The 24639-nt window shown below is 48.8% G+C and overlaps 1 protein-coding gene across 1 annotated transcript in view; it reads left to right on the forward strand.

Moving 5' to 3' along the window:
• Nucleotides 1–3731: 3731 nt before the first annotated feature.
• Nucleotides 3732–24639, forward strand: part of trpa1b (transient receptor potential cation channel, subfamily A, member 1b) — a 111407-nt gene continuing 90499 nt past the window's right edge. The window contains exons 1-2 of the mRNA XM_038996867.1: nt 3732–3885; nt 18794–18939. Coding sequence (XP_038852795.1) covers nt 3732–3885; nt 18794–18939 — 300 coding nt within the window. The remainder of the gene's footprint in view (nt 3886–18793; nt 18940–24639) is intronic.

Consider the following 24639-nt stretch of genomic DNA (forward strand, 5'->3'; position numbering starts at 1 on the left):
AACTGGGGTATTCAACTCTGACCCTCGAGAACTGGGGTATTCAACTCTGACCCTCTGAACTGGGTATTCAACTCTGACCCTCTAGACTGGGGTATTCAACTCTGACACTATAGAACTGGGGTTATAACTCTGACCCCTAGAAACTGGGGTTTTCATCTCTGACCGTCTAGAACTGGGGTATTCAACTCTGACCCTCTAGAACTGGGGTTTTAACTCTGACCCTCTAGAACTGGGTGTATTCAACTCTGACCATCTAGAACTGGGGTATTCAACTCTGACCCTCTAGGACTGGGGAATTCAACTCTGACCCTCTAGAACTGGGGTATTCAACTCTGATCCTCTAGAACTGGGGTATTCAACTCTGACCCTCTAGAACTGGGGTATTCCACTCTGACCCTCTAGAACTGGGGTATTCAACTCTGACCCTCTAAGACTGGGATATTCAACTCTGACCCTCTAGGACTGGGGTATTCAACTCTGACCCTCTTGAACTGGGGTATTCAACTCTGACCCTCTAGAACTGTGGGTATTCAACTCTGACCCTCTAGAACTGGGGAATTCAACTCTGACCCTCTAGAACTGGGGTATTCAACTCTGATCCTCTAGAACTGGGGTATTCAACTCTGATCCTCTAGAACTGGGGTATTCAACTCTGACCTTCTAGAACTGGGATATTCAACTCTGACCCTCTCGGACTGGGATATTCAACTCTGACCCTCTCGGACTGGGATATTCAACTCTGACCCTCTAGAACTGGGGTATTCAACTCTGACCCTCTAGGACTGGGATATTCAACTCTGACCCTCTAGGACTGGGATATTCAACTCTGACCCTCTAGGACTGGGATAATCAACTCTGACCCTTAGAACTGGGTATCAACTCTGACCCTCTAGAACTGGGGTATTCAACTCTGACCTCTAGAACGGGGTATTCAACTCTGACCTCTAGAACTGGGGTATTCAACTCTGACCCTCTAGAACTGGGTTTTCAACTCTGACCCTCTAGAACTGGGGTATTCAACTCTGACCCTCTAGAACTTGGGGTTTTCAACTCTGACCCTCTAGAACTGGGGTATTCAACTCTTACCCTCTAAAACTGGGGTTTTCAACTCTGACCCTCTAGGACTGGGGTATTCAACTCTGACCCTCTTGAACTGGGGTATTCAACTCTGACCCTCTAGAACTGTGGGTATTCAACTCTGACCCTCTAGGACTGGGGTATTCAACTCTGACCCTCTAGGACTGGGGTATTCAACTCTGACCCTCTAGGACTGGGGTATTCAACTCTGACCCTCTAGAACTGGGGTATTCAACTCTGACCCTCTAGAACTGGGGTATTCAACTCTGACCCTCTAGGACAGGGGTATTCAACTCTGACCCTCTAGAACTGGGGTATTCCACTCTGACCCTCTTGAACTGGGTGTTTTCAACTCTGACCATCTAGAACTGGGGTATTCAACTCTGACCCTCTAGGACTGGGGTATTCAACTCTGACCCTATAGAACTGGGGGTATTCAACTCTGACCCTCTAGAACTGGGGTATTCCACTCTGACCCTCTAGAACTGGGTGTATTCAACTCTGACCATCTAGAACTGGGGTATTCAACTCTGACCCTCTAGGACTGGGGAATTCAACTCTGACCCTCTAGAACTGGGGTATTCAACTCTGATCCTCTAGAACTGGGGTATTCAACTCTGATCCTCTAGAACTGGGGTATTCAACTCTGACCTTCTAGAACTGGGGTATTCAACTCTGACCCTCTAGAACTGGGGTATTCAACTCTGACCCTCTAAGACTGGGATATTCAACTCTGACCCTCTAGAACTGGGGTATTCAACTCTGACCCTCTAGAACTGGGGTATTCAACTCTGACCCTCTAGAACTGGGGTATTCAACTCTGACCCTCTAGAACTGGGGTATTCAACTCTGACCTCTAGAACGGATATTCAACTCTGACCCTCTAGACTGGGATATTCAACTCTGACCCTCTAGGACTGGGTATTCAACTCTGACCCCCTAGAAATGGGGTATTCAACTTGACCCTCTAGAACTGGGGTATTCAACTCTGACCCTCTAGAACTGGGGTTTTCAACTCTGACCCTCTAGAACTGGGGTATTCAACTCTGACCCTCTAGAACTTGGGGTTTTCAACTCTGACCCTCTAGAACTGGGGTATTCAACTCTTACCCTCTAGAACTGGGGTTTTCAACTCTGACCCTCTAGGACTGGGGTATTCAACTCTGACCCTCTAGGACTGGGGTATTCAACTCTGACCCTATAGAACTGGGGGAATTCAAATGACCTCTAGAACTGGGGTATTCAACTCTGACCCTCTAGAACTGGGGTATTCAACTCTGACCCTCTAGAACTGGGGTATTCAACTCTGACTCTAGGACTGGGGAATTAACTCTGACCCTCTAGAACTGGGGTATTCAACTCTGATCCTCTAGAACTGGGGTATTCAACTCTGATCCTCTGAACTGGGTATTCAACTCTGACCCCTAGGACTGGGATATTCAACTCGACCCTCTAGGACTGGGATATTCAACTCTGACCCTCTAGAACTGGGGTATTCAACTCTGACCCTCTAGAACTGGGGTATTCAACTCGACCCTCTAGAACTGGGGTTTTCAACTCTGACCCTCTAGAACTGGGGTATTCAACTCTGACCCTCTAGAACTTGGGGTTTTCAACTCTGACCCTCTAGGACTGGGGTATTCAACTCTTTCCCTCTAGAACTGGGGTTTTCACCTCTGACCCTCTAGGACTGGGGTATTCAACTCTGACCCTCTAGAACTGGGGTATTCAACTCTGACCCTCTAGAACTGTGGGTATTCAACTCTGACCCTCTAGGACTGGGGTATTCAACTCTGACCCTCTAGGACTGGGGTATTCAACTCTGACCCTATAGAACTGGGGGTATTCAACTCTGACCCTCTAGAACTGGGGTATTCAACTCTGACCCTCTAGGACTGGGATATTCAACTCTGACCCTCTAGGACTGGGATATTCAACTCTGACCCTCTAGGACTGGGATATTCAACTCTGACCCTCTAGAACTGGGGTATTCAACTCTGACCCTCTAGAACTGGGGTATTCAACTCTGACCCTCTAGAACTGGGGTATTCAACTCTGACCCTCTAGAACTGGGGTTTTCAACTCTGACCCTCTAGAACTGGGGTATTCAACTCTGACCCTCTAGAACTTGGGGTTTTCAACTCTGACCCTCTAGAACTGGGGTATTCAACTCTTACCCTCTAGAACTGGGGTTTTCAACGCTGACCCTCTAGGACTGGGGTATTCAACTCTGACCCTCTTGAACTGGGGTATTCAACTCTGACCCTCTAGAACTGGGGTATTCAACTCTGACCCTCTAGAACTGTGGGTATTCAACTCTGACCCTCTAGGACTGGGGTATTCAACTCTGACCCTATAGAACTGGGGGTATTCAACTCTGACCCTCTAGAACTGGGGTATTCAACTCTGACCTTCTAGAACTGGGGGTATTCAACTCTGACCCTGTAGGACTGGGGTATTCAACTCTGACGCTCTAGAACTGGGATATTCAACTTTTACCCCATGAGGTCCAGAGCTTTATACTTGTATTTTTTTATTTAAATGTTTTAAATTTTACTCCCTCATTTTTCTCCCCAATTTGGATCTTGTCTCATCACTGCAACTCCCCAACATGCTCGGGAGAGGCGAAGGTAGAGTCATTCGTCCTCCGAAACATGACTTTCCTAACCGTGCTCCTCATCACCCGCCAGCGTAATCCGGAAGCCAGCCGCACCAATGTTTTGGAGGTAACACCGTTCAACTGGCGACCAGAGTCAGCCTGCAGGCCCCCGACCCGCCACAAGGAGACGCTAGGAAGCAATGAGCCAAGTAAAGCCCCCCCGGCCAAACCCTCCCCTAACCCGGACGACGCTGGGCCAAACCCTCCCCTAACCCGACACGACTGCGGCCAAGAAAACCCTCCCCTAACCCGGACGACGCTTGGCCAAACCCTCCCCTAACCCGGACGACGCTGGGCCAAACCCTCCCCTAACCCGGACGACGCTGGGCCAAACCCTCCCCTAACCCGGACGACGCTGGGCCAAACCCTCCCCTAACCCGGACGACGCTGGGCCAAACCCTCCCCTAACCCGGACGACGCTGGGCCAAACCCTCCCCTAACCCGGACGACGCTTGGCCAAACCCTCCCCTAACCCGGACGACGCTGGGCCAAACCCTCCCCTAACCCGGACGACGCTGGGCCAATTGTGCGCCGTCCTATGGGACTCCCGACCACTGTTGGTTGTGGCACAGCCTGGGAATGAACCCGGGTCTGTAGTAACACCTTAGACTGCGGCACCACCCGGGAGACCCCACTGCTTTTCTGTTCTACCTGACAGTACATGGCACACACCTTGTGTTCTGTTTCTAAATCAGCCCCTGATTAGAGGGGAACAATGAAACAAGCTCAGGTCCAGAGTTGAGTTTGAGAGATCTAGGAGCTATTGTAATGGGATCAATCATGGGTTCAAATACTATTAAAAATAATTGTAAATACTTTTTTATCTGGGTTTGATTGAGCTTGCCTGGCACAATGGAACCAATAGAATAGTCACAAAGAGTGCAAACCACGCCCATCTGGCACTCCAGGCAGATTCGAAAAAAAACGCTGAAAATGTTTGAACGGTTTTGAATACTATTTGAACCCTGGGCTGAATGGGATGTCTCTGAACTGTGACCACTACACTACAGTACATAAACCAGCACTCCACTCATCCCGGGAGACAGACCAGACCGCAGCAGACAGCTTTACTCAGAGAGAGACAGTCAGCATCCAGCCAGCCAGCCAAACAGCCAACCAGCTAACCAGCCAGCCAGCCAGCCAGCCAGCCAGCCAACCAGCCAGCCAGCCAGCCAACCAGCCAGCCAGCCAGCCAGCCAACCAGCCAACCAGCCAGCCAGCCAACCAGCCAACCAGCCAGCCAGCCAGCCAACCTGCCAGCCAACAAGCCAACAAGCCATCCAGCCAGCCAGCCAGCCAACCAGCCAGCCAACCTGCCAGCCAACAAGCCATCCAGCCAGCCAGCCAGCCAGCCAACCAGCCAGCCAGCCAACCAGCCAACCAGCCAGCCAGCCAGCCAGCCAACCAGCCAGCCAGCCAGCCAACCAGCCAGCCAGCCAACCAGCCAACCAGCCAACCAGCCAGCCAGCCAACCAGCCAGCCATCCAACCTTCCTAACCACCAAATAGGTAAGTAGGCATAAACCCTTGTCTTTCTGTGGCTTCCTTTTACTTTCTTATGTACTGGTAACAGAAACAGGATTGTTGGAAATATGGTATTTTTTTATTAATACATCTAGATGTATTTTGTTGTTACCTAGCCAATTATAAACTTTTTCTACTCTCATTTTAAACGTTTCATTCGTCCATGCTTATTAAATTGATTGTGCCATTGGCAATGTTTAACTTTCGCTTCTTGAAATCTGATCCGAAAGCAACCTGTTGTTTATACAGAGGTGTTTACTGACGACAACTAGTACATCGCTGACCTGTACTGCATCAGTCACTGCTTCCTCTATATCTTTATGAGTTCTATGTTTAAATGTTTAAAAGTCTCGGTTTAAAATCTGTGGTCAGGAAGTGATGTACGATTGCATCAATGGCATTATATGTTTCATATATTACTGTGTAATGGGAACCACTCAAGACAACTTAGTATTGTGAAGTCGTAAAGCGCAATTGTTCCTGGAGACATTAACGTGCTAATATCATTGGCTGTTTGATCATTACTATACCAATATGTTATCAGGATGGAATAACAAGACAGACACACACAGACACACACTCGCACACAGACACACACTCGCACACAGACAGACAGACAGACAGACAGACAGACAGACAGACAGACAGACAGACAGACAGACAGACAGACAGACAGACAGACAGACAGACAGACAGACAGACAGACAGACAGACAGACAGACAGACAGACAGACAGACAGACAGACAGACAGACACAGAGACAAACACACACAGTTCAAGTCATGCGGTGAACTGTTAAAGGTAACACATTGCGCATGGAGGCAAAACAGTCATGTCATTTCCTGTGATTATAAACAAAACATTAGGAACACCTGCTCTTTCCATGACACCGACTGACCAGGTGAAAGCTATGATCCCTTATTGATGTCACTTCAATCAGTGTAGATGAAGGGGAGCAGACAGGTTAAATAAAGAAGTATGTTTAAGCCTTGAGACAATTGAGACATGGATTGTGTAAGTGTGCCATTCAGAGGGTGAATGGGCAAGACAAACGATTGAAGTGCCAGGCGCACCGGTGTGTGTCAAGAACTGCAACACTGCTGGGTTTTTCAAGCTCAACAGTTTCCTGTGTTTATCAAGAATGGTCCACCACCCAAAGGACATCCAGCCAACTTGTCACAACTGTGGGAAGCATTGTAGTCAACATGGGCCAGCATCCCTGTGGAACGTTTTCGACACCTTGTAGACTCCATGCCCGTATGAATTGAGGCTGTTCTGAGTGACTGCAACTCAATACTAGGAAGGTGTGCTTAATGTTTAGTAGACAGTGTATGTTTCCCAAATTAAAGAAGGAAAGATATAGAAGAGAGGGAGAATAAGATAAAAGCAGAGTTAGGAGAGAGATGATGGAGAGAGATGATGGAGAGAGAACAAGAGAGAGAGAGAGAACAAGAGAGAGAGAGAAAGAGAGAGAGAGAAGTGTGATGAGAGAGGCTGTTCTGAGGGCAAAAGGGGGTGAAACCCAATATTAGGAAGGTGTTCCTAATGTTTGGCACACTCATTGTATACTAAGTTGTGCACTATAAAGGGAATAGGGTGCCATTTTGGACACAGCCCCTTCCCACTGCACTGGCAATGACAGGAAGTCTAATAACACTGAGCTATATCACAGTTAAAAGTGGAACAACGTGATGTTATTTTCTGACTGTGTTAGTAGAATACGTTTCTTTGTCCATTTCTAGGGTTCTATTAGGTCCTATCTAGTCAACAATTAATCTCAACGCTCATTGGAGGAGCAGGGCCAATTATTCTCAAAGCTCATTGGAGGAGCAGGTCCAATTAATCTAAAAGCCCATTGGAGGAGCAGGTCCAAGAGAAGAACCTAGGAATCCTCTCTTCCAATGGTTTGGAGAGTAATTAAGGACGACGGAAGCAAAGCTTTCAGTCACAGCCTGGACTCAAAAGTCTTGATCGACACGATCAGTGTCCCATTGGAAAAACACCAGTCCATATAATACAGTCATACCCAGCCAATACCTTCAAGGTCATTTAGTAGACACTTATCCAGAGCAACTTACAGTCATACCCAGCCAATACCTTCAAGGTCATTTAGTAGACACTTATCCAGAGCAACGTACAGTTAAGTGCTTTGCTCAAGGGCAAATCGACAGCATTTTCACCTAGTCGGCTCAGGGAGTCGAACCAGCGACCTCTCTGTTACTGGCTCAACTCTCTTAACGGCTAGGCTACCTACCTGTACAGGACAGATGCATAGGACAGGAGATGTGACTTCACATGATGCAAATTAAGTTCCATCCAGGCAGCTCTTCATTATATAAATAATGTCTGTCTGTTTGGTCGCACAGAAACAACACTCTCGTTCCACGTCGGTGACATCACTGACTCAGACACGCGTTCCAAATGGCACCCTGTCCCCATAGGACTCTGGTCTAAAGTAGTGCACTATATAGGGAATAGGGTGCCATAGGGCTCTGGTCTAAAGTAGTGCACTATATAGGGAATAGGGTGCCATAGGGCTCTGGTCTAAAGTAGTGCACTATATAGGGAATAGGGTGCCATAGGGCTCTGGTCTAAAGTAGTGCACTATGTTGGGAATAGGGTGCCATTTGGGACGTAGCCTGACTGGGAGGAACAGACAAAATCAACAGTGTAATCACAACCATTGAAACGACCATGCAAATGTTTGGACATGGTGAGGCGGCAGGTAGCCTAGTGATTAGAGCGCTGGGCTAGTAACCAAAATCCCTGAGTTGGCAAGGTACAAATCTGTCGTTCTGCCCCTGAACAAAGCAGTTAACCCACTGTTCCTAGGCTGTCATTAAAAATAAGAATTTGTTATCAACTGACTTGACAAGTTAAATGAAGGTTAAATAATAATAAAATACAGTTGAAGTAGGAAGTTTACATACACCTTAGCCAAATATATTTCAACTCAGTTTTTCACAATTCCTGACATTTAATCCTAGTAAAAACTCCCTGTTTTAGATCAGTTAGGATCACCACTTTATTTTAAGAATGTGAAATGTCAGAATAATAGTAGAGAGAATGATTTATTTCAGCTTTTATTTCTTTAATCACAAGTTTACATACACTCAATTAGTATTTGGTATCATTGCTTTTAAATTGTTTAACTTGGGTTAAACGTTTTGGGTAGCCCTCCACAAGCTTCCCACAATAAATTGGGTGAATTTTGGCCCATTCCTCCTGACAGAGCTGGTGTAACTGAGTTAGGTTTGTAGGCCTCCATGCTCGCACACACTTTTTCAGTTCTGCCCACACACTTTCTATAGGATTGAGGTCAGGGCTTTGTGATGGCCACTTCAATACCTTGACTTTGTCCTTAAGCCATTTTGCCTCAACTTTGAAAGTATGCTTGGTGTCATTGTCCATTTGAAAGACCCATTTACGACCAAGCTTTAACTTCCTGACTGATGTTTTGAGATGCTGCTTCAATATATCCACATGATTTTCATACCTCATGATGCCATGTATTTTGTGAAGTTCACCTGTACCTTTTCCAAGCTGTTTAAAGGCACAGTCAACTTAGTGCATGTAGACTTCTGACCCACTGGAATTGTGATACAGTGAATTATAAGTGAAATAATCTGTTTGTGAACAATTGTTTGAAAAATGACTTGTGCCATGCACAAAATAGATGTCCTAACCGACTTGCCAAAACAATAGTTTGTTATCAAGAAATTTGTGGAGTGGTTGAAAAACGAGTTTTAATGACTCCAACCTAAGTGTATGTAAACTTCTGATTCCAACTGTAAATTGGTTGTCTATTATTTTTTGTCAATAGGCTAAAATAGCCTCTTTCCTCCCCTTCTTCTGACTGTTAAGACTCCTATTTAGGGAGCTTTGAGCGGTTCTGGACCAGTTTCCGACTGACATATTTGTCCAGAGTAGACCCACAACTGATCCAAATGGAATGAAATATATATATTTTTTTAAATCACAGGGCTTTTGCGCTGTTAATCAACTGACATTTTTCACTGCAGTTTACAGCGTTCCCCAAACTCGGTCCATGTTGACCCCAAAGGGTGTCCATTTTGTAATTCAAATTCTAATTCAAATCATGACCTCATTATTATTTGAATCAGCTGTGTGGTGCAAAAACCAAAACGTGCCCTTTTTGTACTCACTTGAAAATCAATAACACAATTATTCATTGCATTGTGGTGTTGCAGGCTAGTCTAGGTAGGATCATTGTATTGTCCCTAAACATGATCAATAGGGAACATTTGAAGCTGCGTGTCACGATCGTCATAGTAATCGGACCAAGGCGCAGCGTGCGTAGAGTTCCACATCTTTTAATAAACAGAAACTCACCAAACAAAAGCACAACCGAAACGCTACTGGTGTGTGTGCACACAGGCATCTATCTGTAGACAAGATCCCACGAAACACAACAGGGACATGGCTGCCTAAATATGATCCCCAATCAGAGACAACGATAAACAGCTGTCTCTGATTGGAAACCATACCAGGCCAACATAAACCATTAACCACCTAGATGACCCACCCTAGTCACTATCACGCCCCAACCAACAGAGAATAAACAGCTCTCTGTGGTCAGGGCGTGCCACTGCGTGCCTCATGTCTTTACTGTTCTTATATGTGCAACGAATAATCTTGGCCTCTGCTTACATTGAGCATTGGTGCAGATTTGTTTACATCCCTGTTAGTGAGCATTTCTCCTTTGCCAAGTGTATCCATCCACCTGACAGGTCGTGGCATATCAACAAGCTGATTAAACAGCATGATCATTACACAGGTGCACCTTGTGCTGGGGACAATAAAAGGCAACTCTAAAATGTGCAGTTTTGTCAGACTACACAATGCCACAGATGTCTCAAGTTTTGAGGAAGCGTGCAGTTGGCATGCTGACTGCAGGAATGTCCACCAGAGCTGTTGCCAGATAATTTTATGTTCATTTATCTACCATATGCCGCCTCTCTAGAATTTTGCAGTACGTCCAACCGGCCTCACAACCGCAGACCACGTGTAACCACGTCAGCCCAGGACCCCCACATTCGGCTCCTTCACCTGCCGGATCGTCTGAGACCAGCCATCCGCACAGTTGATGATACTGTTGGTTTGCACAGCCAAAGAATTTCTGTACAATCTGTCAGAAACTGTCTCATATGTGTGCTTGTCATCCTCACTAGGGTCTTGACAAGTTTGGCGTCGTAACTGACTCAAGTGGTCAAATGCTCACCTTCGATTGCCACTGGCAACGCTGGAGAAGTCTTCCCGGATTAATCCTAGTTTTAACTGTACAGGGCAGATGGCAGACAGCGTGTATGGCATTGTGTGGGCGAGAGGTTTGCTGATGACAACGTTGTGAAGCGAGTGCCCCATGGTGGCGGGGGGGGGGGGGGGGGGGGGGGGGGGGGTTATGGTATGGGCAGGCATAATTTAATTGAGCAGGTTTGGGATGCTCTGGATTTACATGTTCGACAGCATGTTCCAGTTCCCTCCAAAATCCTCCAACTTCGCACAGCCATTGAAGAGGAAAGAGGAGCGGGACAACATTTCCAAAGGCCACAATCATCAGCGTGATCAACTCTATGCAAAGGAGATGAGGCAAATGGTGGTCACACCAGATACTGACTGGTTTTCTGATATATATTCCCTGCTATTTTTTGTATCTGTGACCAACAGCTGCATATCTGTATTCCCAGTCAAGTCAAATGATTTGGGCCTAAGGAATACATTTTTAACTGACTGATTTCCCTATATGAACTGTGACTCAGTAAAATATTCTAAATAGCTGAATAATGCATTTATATTTTTGTTCAGTGTGGAAAGTATTTAAATCATTCAAGCCCTTATCCCCCACATTTTTTAATAATACCAACAAAAAAATATATATATATATATGTTTACAGTTTACTCATATTTGTTCAATGCACTTATGTACATGAGCTTGAGTCCTGAACAGTGACCTCAACAACTATCATTATGTTTACTAGAAAGGTGAGTTCCAGACCTTTCTAGAACTACTCAGTATTACTACACTGTATATTGTTCATGGTCCTCTCATGGTAAGTAAATACTTTTTGTTTTGTCTATTTAGCTGGAAATCTACATTATACCATTCCATTTATTTCATTTGACCTTTATTTAATTAGGCAGGTCAGTTAAGAAACAAACTCTTATTTACAATGATGGCCTACCGCAGCCAGACCCTAACCCGGACGACGCTGGACCAGTTGTGTGCCGCCCAATGGGACTCCCAATCACAGCCGGTTGTGATACAGCATGGAATCGAACCACGGTCTGTAGTGACGCCTCCAGCACTGAGATGCAGTGCCTTAGACCGCTGCGCCACTCGGGAGCCCCTCTCCACTCGAGAGTCCGATCTAACAGGGTAAAGCAGTGGTGGAAACCAATGATGTATATCAGAGGAGCCTGGTGGGTAATTTATAGGAGGACAGGCTCATTGAAATGGCTGGAACGGAATCAATGGAACGGTATCAAACACATCGACATATGGAACCCACATGTTTGACTGTTTCATTTATTCCCTTCCAGCCATTATAATGAGCCTATCCTCCTACAACTCTTCCCACCAGCCCCCTGTATATAATTGCTGATGCTGGATTGATGATGCTATGTGTTGAAAGTAAATCAAAATCCAAATGTTCCCCATTAAAACCATTCATGATCATTGGAATTGAAATCTCAGTGTACTTCCTGTATTGACAGGAATTTAAATGCCAGTGTACTTCCTTTATAGACAGGAAGTGAAATGGAATTGACATCAACCTTGGAACTTTCTGTAACCTATTTCAGCTCAGTGCAGGAAGTAGAAAAACAGCCAACAACCACTATAGTATATACTCGTTCAACTCTTTCGGTGATTTTCAACTCTTTCTGATTGAAACCAAGTTAACACTCAGTATTTCACCTCTAGTAGACACTTGCTATTTAAAATGCTATTTTAAGTATGGCTCCATGGCTGTGCACTTGCCTGAGGACAAAGCTATTTCACACTTCTATATGCATGAATCAAGCCAATACTTATCTAATCTAAAGAGAACTGAAGTTGATGCCAGGAGAGATAATTGATTGGATAGCTACGACCACAGTCTCCGAGAGAGGCCACGTCCCAATATTGATCCTCATTCAATAAAAGAGTCATTATTCTCTCAATAACGGAGGGATCAAATCAAATCAAATTGTATTGATCACATACATTTGTTTAGCACAGATGTTATTGTGAGTGTAGCAAAATGTTTATGTTCTAGTTCAACAATTCACATCAAATTCCTAATACACACAATCTAGGTATAAGATGAAGTCGTTTTAGGGCAAAATATTGACTGTCGCAAAATCACCCTCTTCCCTATATAGTGCATTACTTTAGACCAGGGTCCTATGGCACCCTATTCCCTATATATAGTGCACTACTTTTGACCAGAGCCCTATGGCACCCTATTCCCTATACATAGTGCACTACTTTAGACCAGAGCCCTATGGCATCCTATTCCCTACATAGTGCACTACTTTGACCAGAGCCCTATGGCACCCTATTCCCTACATAGTGCACTACTTTGACCAGAGCCCATAGGAAACAGGGTGCCATTTGGGACACATATAAAGTTCCATAGGACTCTGAGTGTTCAAAACATTAAGAACACCTGTTCTTCCCATGACATAGACTGACCAGGTGAATCCAGGTGAAAGCTATGATCCCTTATTGATGTCACTTGTTAACTGGCACCAGTGGGACAGTAGTGTCCCACTTCGACAACAGCCAGTGGAATTGCAGGGCGCCAAATTCAAAACAACAGAAATCCCATAATTAAAATTCTTCAAACATACAAGTATTATCCACCATTTTAAAGATAAACTTCTTGTAAATCCAGCCACAGTGTCCGATTTCAAAAAGGTTTTATGACGAAAGCACACCAAACGATTATGTTAGGTCAGTACCTAGTCACGGAAAAACACAGCCATTTTTCCAGCCAAAGAGGAGTCACAAAAAGCAGAAATAGAGATAAAATGTATCACTAACCTTCGTTGATCTTCATCAGATGACACTCATAGCACTTCATGTTACACAATACATGTATGTTTTGTTTGATAAAGTTCATATTTATATCTAAAAACCTCAGTTTAAATTGGCGCATTATGGTCAGAAATGTATTGTCTCAAACAAACATCCGGTGAAAGTGCCGAGAGCAACATCAAATAACAGAAATACTTATCATAAACATTGATAAACGATACAAGTGTTAAGCATGGAATTATAGATAAACTTCTCCTTAATGCAACCGCTGAGTCAGATTTCAAAAATGCTTTACGGCGAAAGCACACTTTGTGATTATGTTAGGTCAGCTCCTAACCACAGAAACCCATACAGCCATTTTCCAAACAAGGAGATGTGTCACAAAAGTCAGAAATAGCATTAAAATGAATCACTTACCTTTGATGATCTTCATCTGGTGGCACTCCAAGGTCTCCATGTTCGACAATAAATGTTTGTTTTGTTCGATAATGTCCCTCTTTTTGTCCAAAAACCTCCTTTTTGTTTGCGTGTTTGTCCAGTAATCCGAATGCAGAAGGAGCGTGCACTAATTCCGGACGAAAAGTCAAAATAAAGTACAATAAAAGTTAGTAGAAACATGCCAAACGATGTTTAAAATCAATCCTCAGGTTGTTTTTGTCAGAAATAATCAATAAAATTTCAACCGGACAAAAGCTTCGTCAATAGGAAAGGAGAAACAAGAAAGGTTCCTGATCAGGCGCATGGCTGATGAATGGAAATTTCCACTGTCCTCATTGAAAGTGGTGTATCTCCCTCATTTTTCAGAGTAAAAGCCTGAAACAATGCCTAAAGACTGGCCACATGCAGAAGAAGCCATAGGGGTCGTGAACTGGGTCATAAGTCTTTGTATGGTGGATAGGCTTTCAATGGAAAAACAGCCTTTCAAAATAATAGTACTTCCTGGTTGGATTTTCCTCGGGTTTTTGCCTGCAATATCAGTTATGTTATACTCACAGACATTATTCTAACAGTTTTGGAAACTTTAGAGTGTTTTCTATCCAGATCTACTAATTATATGCATATCCTATCTTCTGGGCCTGAGTAGCAGGCAGTTTAATTTGGGCACGCTTTTCATCCAAAATTCCAAATGCTGCCCCCTACCCTAGTGAAGTTAAATCCACTTCAATCAGTGGAGAAGAATGGGAGGAAACAAGATAAAGAAGGATTTTTAAGCCTTAAGACAATTAAGACATGGATTGTGTAAGTGTGCCATTCAGAGGGTGAATGGGCAAGACAGATTTTTTTAAGTGCCTTTGAACGGGGAATGGTAGTCAAGAACTGCAACACTGCTGGGTTTTTCAAGCTCAACAGTTTCTTGTGTTTATCAAGAATGGTCCACCACCCAAAGGACATCCAGCCAATTTGACACAACTGCGGGAAACATTGGGGTCAACATGGGCCAGCATCCCCGTGGAATGCTTTCAACATCTCGTAGAGTCCCTGCGCTGACGAATTGAGTCTGTTCTGAGGGCAAAGGGCGGGGTTGCAACTCAATATTAAGAGGATGTTCTTAATCTTTTGTACACTCAGAGTATAGGGATTTGGGTACTCTTTAGGACACAGCCCTTTTGTAGAGTTTAAACTCCAGAGTAATGATGGGTTATGACTCCACTAGAAAACACATAGGCTCCCCTCAGGCGGTCCATACAGCCCTTACCTTATACATCAATAATATGGCCATGTTATCGTCACATCCTTCCTACAGACACTACCAACGGCTAACGTGGGATTGTCTCTTTATGTTGAACAGTTGTTTTACGTTTTAATGTGACACACAGTAGAGTTGGATTAAAAAACAGAAGCCCACACATATCTACCTGTGTGACAAGATGTTGATAACGTCCATCATTTTCTGCTTTAGGCACAAAACAAGAAAATTTAAAAAAAAGCGACAGGAGGAAACACTGACACGAAAGCTCTACCACCAGGGTCATTATCATTTGTGCAAACCGTAGCAAACCGTAGCAAACCGTTAGCAAAACGTAGCAAAACGTAGCAAAACGTAGCAAACCGTAGCAAACCGTAGCAAACCGTTAGCAAAACGTAGCAAACCGTTAGCAAAACGTAGCAAAACGTAGCAAACCGTAGCAAACCGTAGCAAAACGTAGCAAACCGTAGCAAAACGTAGCAAACCGTAGCAAAACGTAGCAAAACGTAGCAAAACGTAGCAAAACGTAGCAAATCGCAGCAAAACGTAGCAAAACGTAGCAAACCGTAGCAAACCGTAGCAAACCGTAGCAAAACGTAGCAAACCGTAGCAAAATGTTATGCAACAGAAGGCACGTGTTTCTATTAGTGAAATTCAGCCATGTCCCATTCCGATTGGGACCATTTCTTTACATTTGGGTCCTGGTGAACACATCCCTGAACTTGTTCAATGATAAACTGTGCTTTTTGTTTCCGTTTTCTACACGAGATAATGTGGCCCAGGTGTAACCGATGTGAAACGGCTAGCTAGGTAGCGGTAGTGCGCGCTAGCATCCTTTCAGTCGGTGACGTCACTTGCTCTGAGTCTTGAAGTAGTGGTTCCCCTTGCTCTGCAAGGGCCGCGGCTTTTGTGGAGCGATGGGTAACGACGCTTCGTGGGTGACTGTTGTTGATGTGTGCAGAGGGTCCCTGGTTCGCGCCCGGGTCGGGGCGAGGGGACGGTCTAAAGTTATACTGTTACACAGGCATTAAGGAGAATGTTCTGTAACAGTGACAAAAATACCTATCTTGCTAGCTAGCACCTGTTAATGCTCATTTCTGTGTGCCTTTTCTGTTCGTGTGCCTACACTCAACACGACCCAGGACTGAGGTAACAGCCAGCCTCTCTCTCCAGTCTTCACCAATGTCATCTAGTATAGTAGCTTGGTCCTTGTGTTATATTCAGGGAGATAATACAGGGCCTCTCTCCTCCCCATATCACCCATCCTCACCTCTCCTCCCCATATCACCCCTCTCACCTCTCACCACACTCTCCACTCTCCAGAGTTGTAGGAGGATGGGCTCTTTTCCTCTCCTCCCCTCCCACTCTCCTCCCCATATCACCCTGTCTAAACTCCCCATATCACCCCTCCTCACCTCCCCTCACTCTCTCCACCCCACCTTACCTCACCTTTCATCACTCTCTCCACCTCTCCTCACCTCCCTTCCCTCTCTTCACCCCTCCTCACCTCTCCTCCCTTTTCCACCCCTCCTCACCTCCCCTCACTCTCTCCACCCCTTCTCACCTCCCTTTCCTCTCTACACCCCTCCTCACCTCTCCTCCCTCTCTCCACCCCTCCTCACCTCCCTTTCCTCTCTCCACCCCTCCTCCCCCCTCACTCTCTCCACCACTCCTCCCCTCTCATCACTCTCTCCACCTATCCTCACCTCCCTTTCCTCTCTCCACCCCTCCTCACCTCTCCTCCCTCTCTACACCCCTCCTCACCTCCATTCCCTCTCTCCACCCCTCCTCACCTCCATTCCCTCTCTCCACCCCTTCTCACCTCCCTTTCCTCTCTACACCCCTCCTCACCTCTCCTCCCTCTCTCCACCCCTCCTCACCTCCCTTTCCTCTCTCCACCCCTCCTCCCCCCTCACTCTCTCCACCACTCCTCCCCTCTCATCACTCTCTCCACCTATCCTCACCTCCCTTTCCTCTCTCCACCCCTCCTCACCTCTCCTCCCTCTCTACACCCCTCCTCACCTCCATTCCCTCTCTCCACTCCTTCTCACCTCCATTCCCTATCTCCACCCCTCCTCACCTCCATTCCCTCTCTCCACCCCTCCTCACCTCCATTCCCTCTCTCCACCCCTCCTCACCTCCATTCCCTCTCTCCACCCCTCCTCACCTCCATTCCCTCTCTCCACCCCTCCTCACCTCCATTCCCTCTCTCCACTCCTTCTCACATCCATTCCCTCTCTCCACCCCTCCTCACCTCCCTTCCCTATCTACACCCCTCCTTACCTCCCTTTCCTCTCTCCACCCCTCCTCACCTCTCCTCCCTCTCTCCACTCCTCCTCACCTCTCCTCCCTCTCTCCACCCCTCCTCACCTCCCTTTCCTCTCTCCACCCCTCCTCCCCCCTCACTCTCTCCACCACTCCTCCCCTCTCATCACTCTCTCCACCTATCCTCACCTCCCTTTCCTCTCTCCACCCCTCCTCACCTCTCCTCCCTCTCTACACCCCTCCTCACCTCCATTCCCTCTCTCCACCCCTCCTCACCTCCATTCCCTCTCTCCACCCCTCCTCACCTCCATTCCCTCTCTCCACCCCTCCTCACCTCCATTCCCTCTCTCCACTCCTTCTCACCTCCATTCCCTCTCTCCACCCCTCCTCACCTCCCTTCCCTATCTACACCCCTCCTTACCTCCCTTTCCTCTCTCCACCCCTCCTCACCTCTCCTCCCTCTCTACACCCCTCCTCACCTCCATTCCCTCTCTCCACCCCTCCTCACCTCCATTCCCTCTCTCCACCCCTCCTCACCTCCATTCCCTCTCTCCACCCCTCCTCACCTCCATTCCCTCTCTCCACTCCTTCTCACCTCCATTCCCTCTCTCCACCCCTCCTCACCTCCCTTCCCTATCTACACCCCTCCTTACCTCCCTTTCCTCTCTCCACCCCTCCTCACCTCTCCTCCCTCTCTCCACTCCTCCTCACCTCCATTCACTCTCTCCACCCCTCCTCACCTCTCCTCCCTCTCTCCACTCCTCCTCACCTCCATTCCCTCTCTCCACCCCTCCTCACCTCCATTCCCTCTCTCCACTCCTTCTCACCTCCATTCCCTATCTCCACCCCTCCTCACCTCCATTCCCTCTCTCCACCCCTCCTCACCTCCATTCCCTCTCTCCACCCCTCCTCACCTCCATTCCCTCTCTCCACCCCTCCTCACCTCCATTCCCTCTCTCCACTCCTCCTCACCTCCATTCCCTCTCTCCACTCCTCCTCACCTCCATTCCCTCTCTCCACTCCTCCTCACCTCCATTCCCTCTCTCCACTCCTCCTCACCTCCATTCCCTCTCTCCACCCCTCCTCACCTCCATTCCCTCTCTCCACCCCTCCTCACCTCCATTCCCTCTCTCCACCCCTCCTCACCTCCATTCCCTCTCTCCACTCCTCCTCACCTCCATTCCCTCTCTCCACTCCTTCTCACCTCCATTCCCTCTCTCCACTCCTCCTCACCTCCATTCCCTCTCTCCACTCCTCCTCACCTCCATTCCCTCTCTCCACCCCTCCTCACCCCTCTGCACTCTTGCTGGGGGGATACCTAGTGAGTTGTACAACTGAATTCCTTCAACTAAAATGTGTCTTCCACATTTAACCCAACCCCTCTGAATCAGAGAGGTGCGGGAGGCTTCCTAAATGGACATCCACGTCTCCGGGCGCCCGTGGACCAGTGGGTTAACTGGCTTGCAGGAGTGTGTGTATGTGTGTTATCCTGCGTGCACACGCGTGTGTTAATGACATCACTCTATCCTTCTTCCATTCAGCGATTGGACTGTGCGACAACATGCAGCTCACCAAGGAAGTGGCACCTCAGAATGGTTCCTATAAGTGTGTGATTGATGATGCAACAACATCTCACCAACTCACTGCAAAAACAGACGTCACGCAGGCAGCTATAAACCTGGTTGAGGTTAGTACAAGTTACAACGCTTTATTGTTCATTGAAATGTCAGTTTAAAATATGAAATGTGTCTTTGGCTTGTCAAGGATCGCAAAAGGGGAGGGAGTGGGAGGGGGGGAGTGGGAGGGGGGGAAGTGGGAGGGAGGGAGTGGGAGGGGGGAGTGGGAGGGAGGGAAGTGGGAGGGGGGGGAGTGGGAGGGAGGGAGTGGGAGGGAGGGAAGTGGGAGGAGAGGGGAGTGAAAGGGAGCGGAGGGAGTGAGGGAATTGTGAGTGGGAGGGGAGTGGGGGAGGGAGGGAAGTGGGAGGGGGGGGAGTGGGAGGGAGGGAAGTGGGAGGGAGGGAGTGGGAGGGGGGAGTGGGAGGGAGGGAAGTGGGAGGGGGGGAGTGGGAGGTGGGGGAGTGGGAGGGAGGGAGTGGGAGGGGAGGGGAGTGAAAGGGAGTGGGGGGAGTGAGGGAATTGTGAGTGGGAGGGGAGTGGGGGAGGGAGGGAAGTGGGAGGGGGGGAGTGGGAGGGGGGGAAGTGGGAGGGAGGGAAGTGGGAGGGGAGGGGAGTGAAAGGGAGTGGGGGGAGTGAGGGAATTGTGAGTGGGAGGGGAGTGGGGGAGGGAGGGAGGGAATTGTGATTGGGAGGGGAGTGGGGGAGGGAGGGAGGGAATTGTGAGTGGGAGGGGAGTAGGATATGAGGGGAGGGGATAAAGAAGGATGCATGGCACTTTCACCTCAGGTTGTACAAAATAGGTAATCTACAGTTAAACCCCATCTACTCATAGGCAACACCTCCACCACACCCCCACAGGGAACCAAAGATGCAAAACAAAGTTGGGCCTCTTCGGTTACGTTATCTTTGTTTCTGTTGTTTTGCTGTACTCAGTATTTTCCAGGTTTCTCTGCTTATTCAGGAAGGAAACTGAGCTTTTCCATTCCAACACCTGTTGTCCTCAATGCCTCTCTACATGAGGAGTTAGGATCTGATACAAACATGCAGAAACAGGAAATGTGATGTCATACAATACATACACATCGTTCAGTTTACCTGAATTGACTGAAGGGAAATGGAATTAACCTTTTCCTTACCTCTGTCTCCATCGGTTCCTTACCTCTGTCCCCATCGGTTCCTTACCTTACCTCTGTCCCCATCGGTTCCTTACCTCTGTCCCCATCGGTTCCTTACCTCTGTCCCCATCGGTTCCTTACCTCTGTCTCTATCGGTTCTTTACCTCTGTCCCCATCGGTTCCTTACCTCTGTCCCCATCGGTTCCTTACCTCTGTCCCCATCGGTTCCTTACCTCTGTCTCCATCGGTTCCTTACCTCTGTCTCCATCTGTTCCTTACCTCTGTCCCCATCGGTTCCTCACCTCTGTCCCCATCGGTTCCTTACCTCTGTCCCCATCGGTTCCTCACCTCTGTCTCCATCGGTTCCTTACCTCTGTCCCCATCGGTTCCTTACCTCTGTCCCCATCGGTTCCTTACCTCTGTCCCCACCGGTTCCTTACCTCTGTCCCCATCGGTTCCTTACCTCTGTCCCCACCGGTTCCTTACCTCTGTCCCCACCGGTTCCTTACCTCTGTCTCCATCGGTTCCTTACCTCTGTCTCCATCTGTTCCTTACCTCTGTCCCCATCGGTTCCTCACCTCTGTCCCCATCGGTTCCTTACCTCTGTCTCCATCGGTTCCTTACCTCTGTCTCCATCTGTTCCTTACCTCTGTCCCCATCGGTTCCTCACCTCTGTCTCCATCGGTTCCTTACCTCTGTCTCCATCGGTTCCTTACCTCTGTCTCCATCGATTCCTTACCTCTGTCTCCATCGGTTCCTTACCTCTGTCCCCATCGGTTCCTTACCTCTGTCCCCATCGGTTCCTCACCTCTGTCTCCATCGGTTCCTTACCTCTGTCTCCATCGGTTCCTTACCTCTGTCTCCATCGGTTCCTTAGCTCTGTCCCCATCGGTTCCTTACCTCTGTCCCCATCGGTTCCTTACCTCTGTCTCCATCTGTTCCTCACCTCTGTCTCCATCGGTTCCTCACCTCTGTCCCCATCGGTTCCTTACCTCTGTCCCCATCGGTTCCTTACCTCTGTCCCCACCGGTTCCTTACCTCTGTCCCCACCGGTTCCTTACCTCTGTCCCCACCGGTTCCTCACCTCTGTCCCCACCGGTTCCTCACCTCTGTCTCCATCGGTTCCTCACCTCTGTCTCCATCGGTTCCTCACCTCTGTCTCCATCGGTTCCTCACCTCTGTCCCCATCGGTTCCTCACCTCTGTCCCCATCGGTTCCTTACCTCTGTCCCCATCGGTTCCTTACCTCTGTCTCCATCGGTTCCTTACCTCTGTCCCCACCCTTTCCTTACCTCTGTCTCCATCGGTTCCTTACCTCTGTTCCCCATCGGTTCCTTACCTCTGTCCCCACCCTTTCCTTACCTCTGTCTCCATCGGTTCCTTACCTCTGTCCCCACCGGTTCCTTACCTCTGTCCCCACCGGTTCCTTACCTCTGTCCCCACCGGTTCCTCACCTCTGTCCCCACCGGTTCCTCACCTCTGTCTCCACCGGTTCCTCACCTCTGTCTCCATCGGTTCCTCACCTCTGTCTCCATCGGTTCCTCACCTCTGTCTCCATCGGTTCCTCACCTCTGTCCCCATCGGTTCCTCACCTCTGTCCCCATCGGTTCCTTACCTCTGTCCCCATCGGTTCCTTACCTCTGTCTCCATCGGTTCCTTACCTCTGTCCCCATCGGTTCCTTACCTCTGTCTCCATCGGTTCCTTACCTCTGTCCCCATCGGTTCCTTACCTCTGTCCCCATCGGTTCCTTACCTCTGTCCCCATCGGTTCCTTACCTCTGTCCCCATCTGTTCCTTACCTCTGTCTCCATCGGTTCCTTACCTCTGTCCCCATCTGTTCCTTACCTCTGTCTCCATCGGTTCCTTACCTCTGTCCCCATCGGTTCCTTACCTCTGTCCCCATCGGTTCCTTACCTCTGTCTCCATCGGTTCCTTACCTCTGTCCCCATCGGTTCCTTACCTCTGTCCCCATCGGTTCCTTACCTCTGTCCCCATCGGTTCCTTACCTCTGTCCCCATCGGTTCCTCACCTCTGTCTCCATCGGTTCCTCACCTCTGTCTCCATCGGTTCCTCACCTCCGTCTCCATCGGTTCCTTACCTCCGTCTCCATCGGTTCCTTACCTCCGTCCCCATCGGTTCCTCACCTCCGTCCCCATCGGTTCCTCACCTCTGTCTCCATCGGTTCCTTACCTCTGTCCCCATCGGTTCCTTACCTCTGTCCCCATCGGTTCCTTACCTCTGTCCCCATCGGTTCCTTACCTCTGTCCCCATCGATTCCTTACCTCTGTCCCCATCGGTTCCTTACCTCTGTCCCCACCGGTTCCTTACCTCTGTCTCCATCGGTTCCTTACCTCTGTCCCCACCGGTTCCTTACCTCTGTCCCCACCGGTTCCTTACCTCTGTCCCCACCGGTTCCTTACCTCTGTCTCCATCGGTTCCTTACCTCTGTCCCCACCGGTTCCTTACCTCTGTCCCCACCGGTTCCTTACCTCTGTCTCCATCGGTTCCTTACCTCTGTCCCCATCGGTTCCTTACCTCTGTCCCCATCGGTTCCTCACCTCTGTCTCCATCGGTTCCTCACCTCCGTCTCCATCGGTTCCTCACCTCCGTCTCCATCGGTTCCTTACCTCCGTCTCCATCGGTTCCTTACCTCCGTCCCCATCGGTTCCTCACCTCTGTCCCCATCGGTTCCTCACCTCTGTCCCCATCGGTTCCTCACCTCTGTCCCCATCGGTTCCTTACCTCTGTCCCCATCGGTTCCTTACCTCTGTCCCCATCGGTTCCTTACCTCTGTCCCCATCGATTCCTTACCTCTGTCCCCATCGGTTCCTTACCTCTGTCCCCACCGGTTCCTTACCTCTGTCCCCACCGGTTCCTTACCTCTGTCTCCATCGGTTCCTTACCTCTGTCCCCACCGGTTCCTTACCTCTGTCCCCACCGGTTCCTTACCTCTGTCTCCATCGGTTCCTTACCTCTGTCCCCACCGGTTCCTTACCTCTGTCCCCACCGGTTCCTTACCTCTGTTCCCCATCGGTTCCTTACCTCTGTCCCCACCCTTTCCTTACCTCTGTCTCCATCGGTTCCTTACCTCTGTCCCCACCGGTTCCTTACCTCTGTCCCCATCGGTTCCTTACCTCTGTCTCCATCGGTTCCTTACCTCTGTCCCCACCGGTTCCTTACCTCTGTCCCCACCGGTTCCTTACCTCTGTTCCCCATCGGTTCCTTACCTCTGTCCCCACCCTTTCCTCACCTCTGTCCCCATCGGTTCCTTACCTCTGTCCCCATCGGTTCCTTACCTCTGTCCCCATCGGTTCCTTACCTCTGTCTCCATCGGTTCCTTACCTCTGTCCCCATCGGTTCCTTACCTCTGTCTCCATCGGTTCCTTACCTCTGTCCCCATCGGTTCCTTACCTCTGTCCCCATCGGTTCCTTACCTCTGTCCCCATCGGTTCCTTACCTCTGTCCCCATCTGTTCCTTACCTCTGTCTCCATCGGTTCCTTACCTCTGTCCCCATCGGTTCCTTACCTCTGTCCCCATCGGTTCCTTACCTCTGTCTCCATCGGTTCCTTACCTCTGTCTCCATCGGTTCCTTACCTCTGTCCCCATCGGTTCCTTACCTCTGTCCCCATCGGTTCCTTACCTCTGTCCCCATCGGTTCCTCACCTCCGTCTCCATCGGTTCCTCACCTCCGTCTCCATCGGTTCCTCACCTCCGTCTCCATCGGTTCCTTACCTCCGTCTCCATCGGTTCCTTAACTCTGTCCCCATCGGTTCCTTACGTCTGTCTCCATCGGTTCCTTACCTCTGTCTCCATCGGTTCCTTAGCTCTGTCCCCATCGGTTCCTTACCTCTGTCCCCATCGGTTCCTTACCTCTGTCCCCATCGGTTCCTTACCTCTGTCCCCATCGATTCATTACCTCTGTCTCCATCGGTTCCTTACCTCTGTCTCCATCGGTTCCTTACCTCTGTCTCTATCGGTTCCTTACCTCTGTCCCCATCGGTTCCTTACCTCTGTCCCCATCGGTTCCTTACCTCTGTCTCCATCGGTTCCTTACCTCTGTCTCTATCGGTTCCTTACCTCTGTCCCCATCGGTTCCTTACCTCTGTCCCCATCGGTTCCTTACCTCTGTCCCCATCGATTCATTACCTCTGTCTCCATCGGTTCCTTACCTCTGTCTCCATCGGTTCCTTACCTCTGTCCCCATCGGTTCCTTACCTCTGTCTCCATCGGTTCCTTACCTCTGTCTCCATCGGTTCCTTACCTCTGTCTCTATCGGTTCCTTACCTCTGTCCCAATCGGTTCCTTACCCCTGTCCCCATCGGTTCCTTACCTCTGTCTCCATCGATTCCTTACCTCTGTCCCCATCGGTTCCTTACCTCTGTCCCCATCGGTTCCTTACCTCTGTCCCCATCGATTCATTACCTCTGTCTCCATCGGTTCCTTACCTCTGTCTCCATCGGTTCCTTACCTCTGTCCCCATCGGTTCCTTACCTCTGTCTCCATCGGTTCCTTACCTCTGTCTCCATCGGTTCCTTACCTCTGTCTCTATCGGTTCCTTACCTCTGTCCCCATCGGTTCCTTACCCCTGTCCCCATCGGTTCCTTACCTCTGTCCCCATCGGTTCCTTACCTCTGTCTCCATCGGTTCCTTACCTCT

This window comes from Salvelinus namaycush, chromosome 7, assembly GCF_016432855.1.
Source record: "Salvelinus namaycush isolate Seneca chromosome 7, SaNama_1.0, whole genome shotgun sequence".
Classification (NCBI taxonomy): domain Eukaryota; kingdom Metazoa; phylum Chordata; class Actinopteri; order Salmoniformes; family Salmonidae; genus Salvelinus; species Salvelinus namaycush.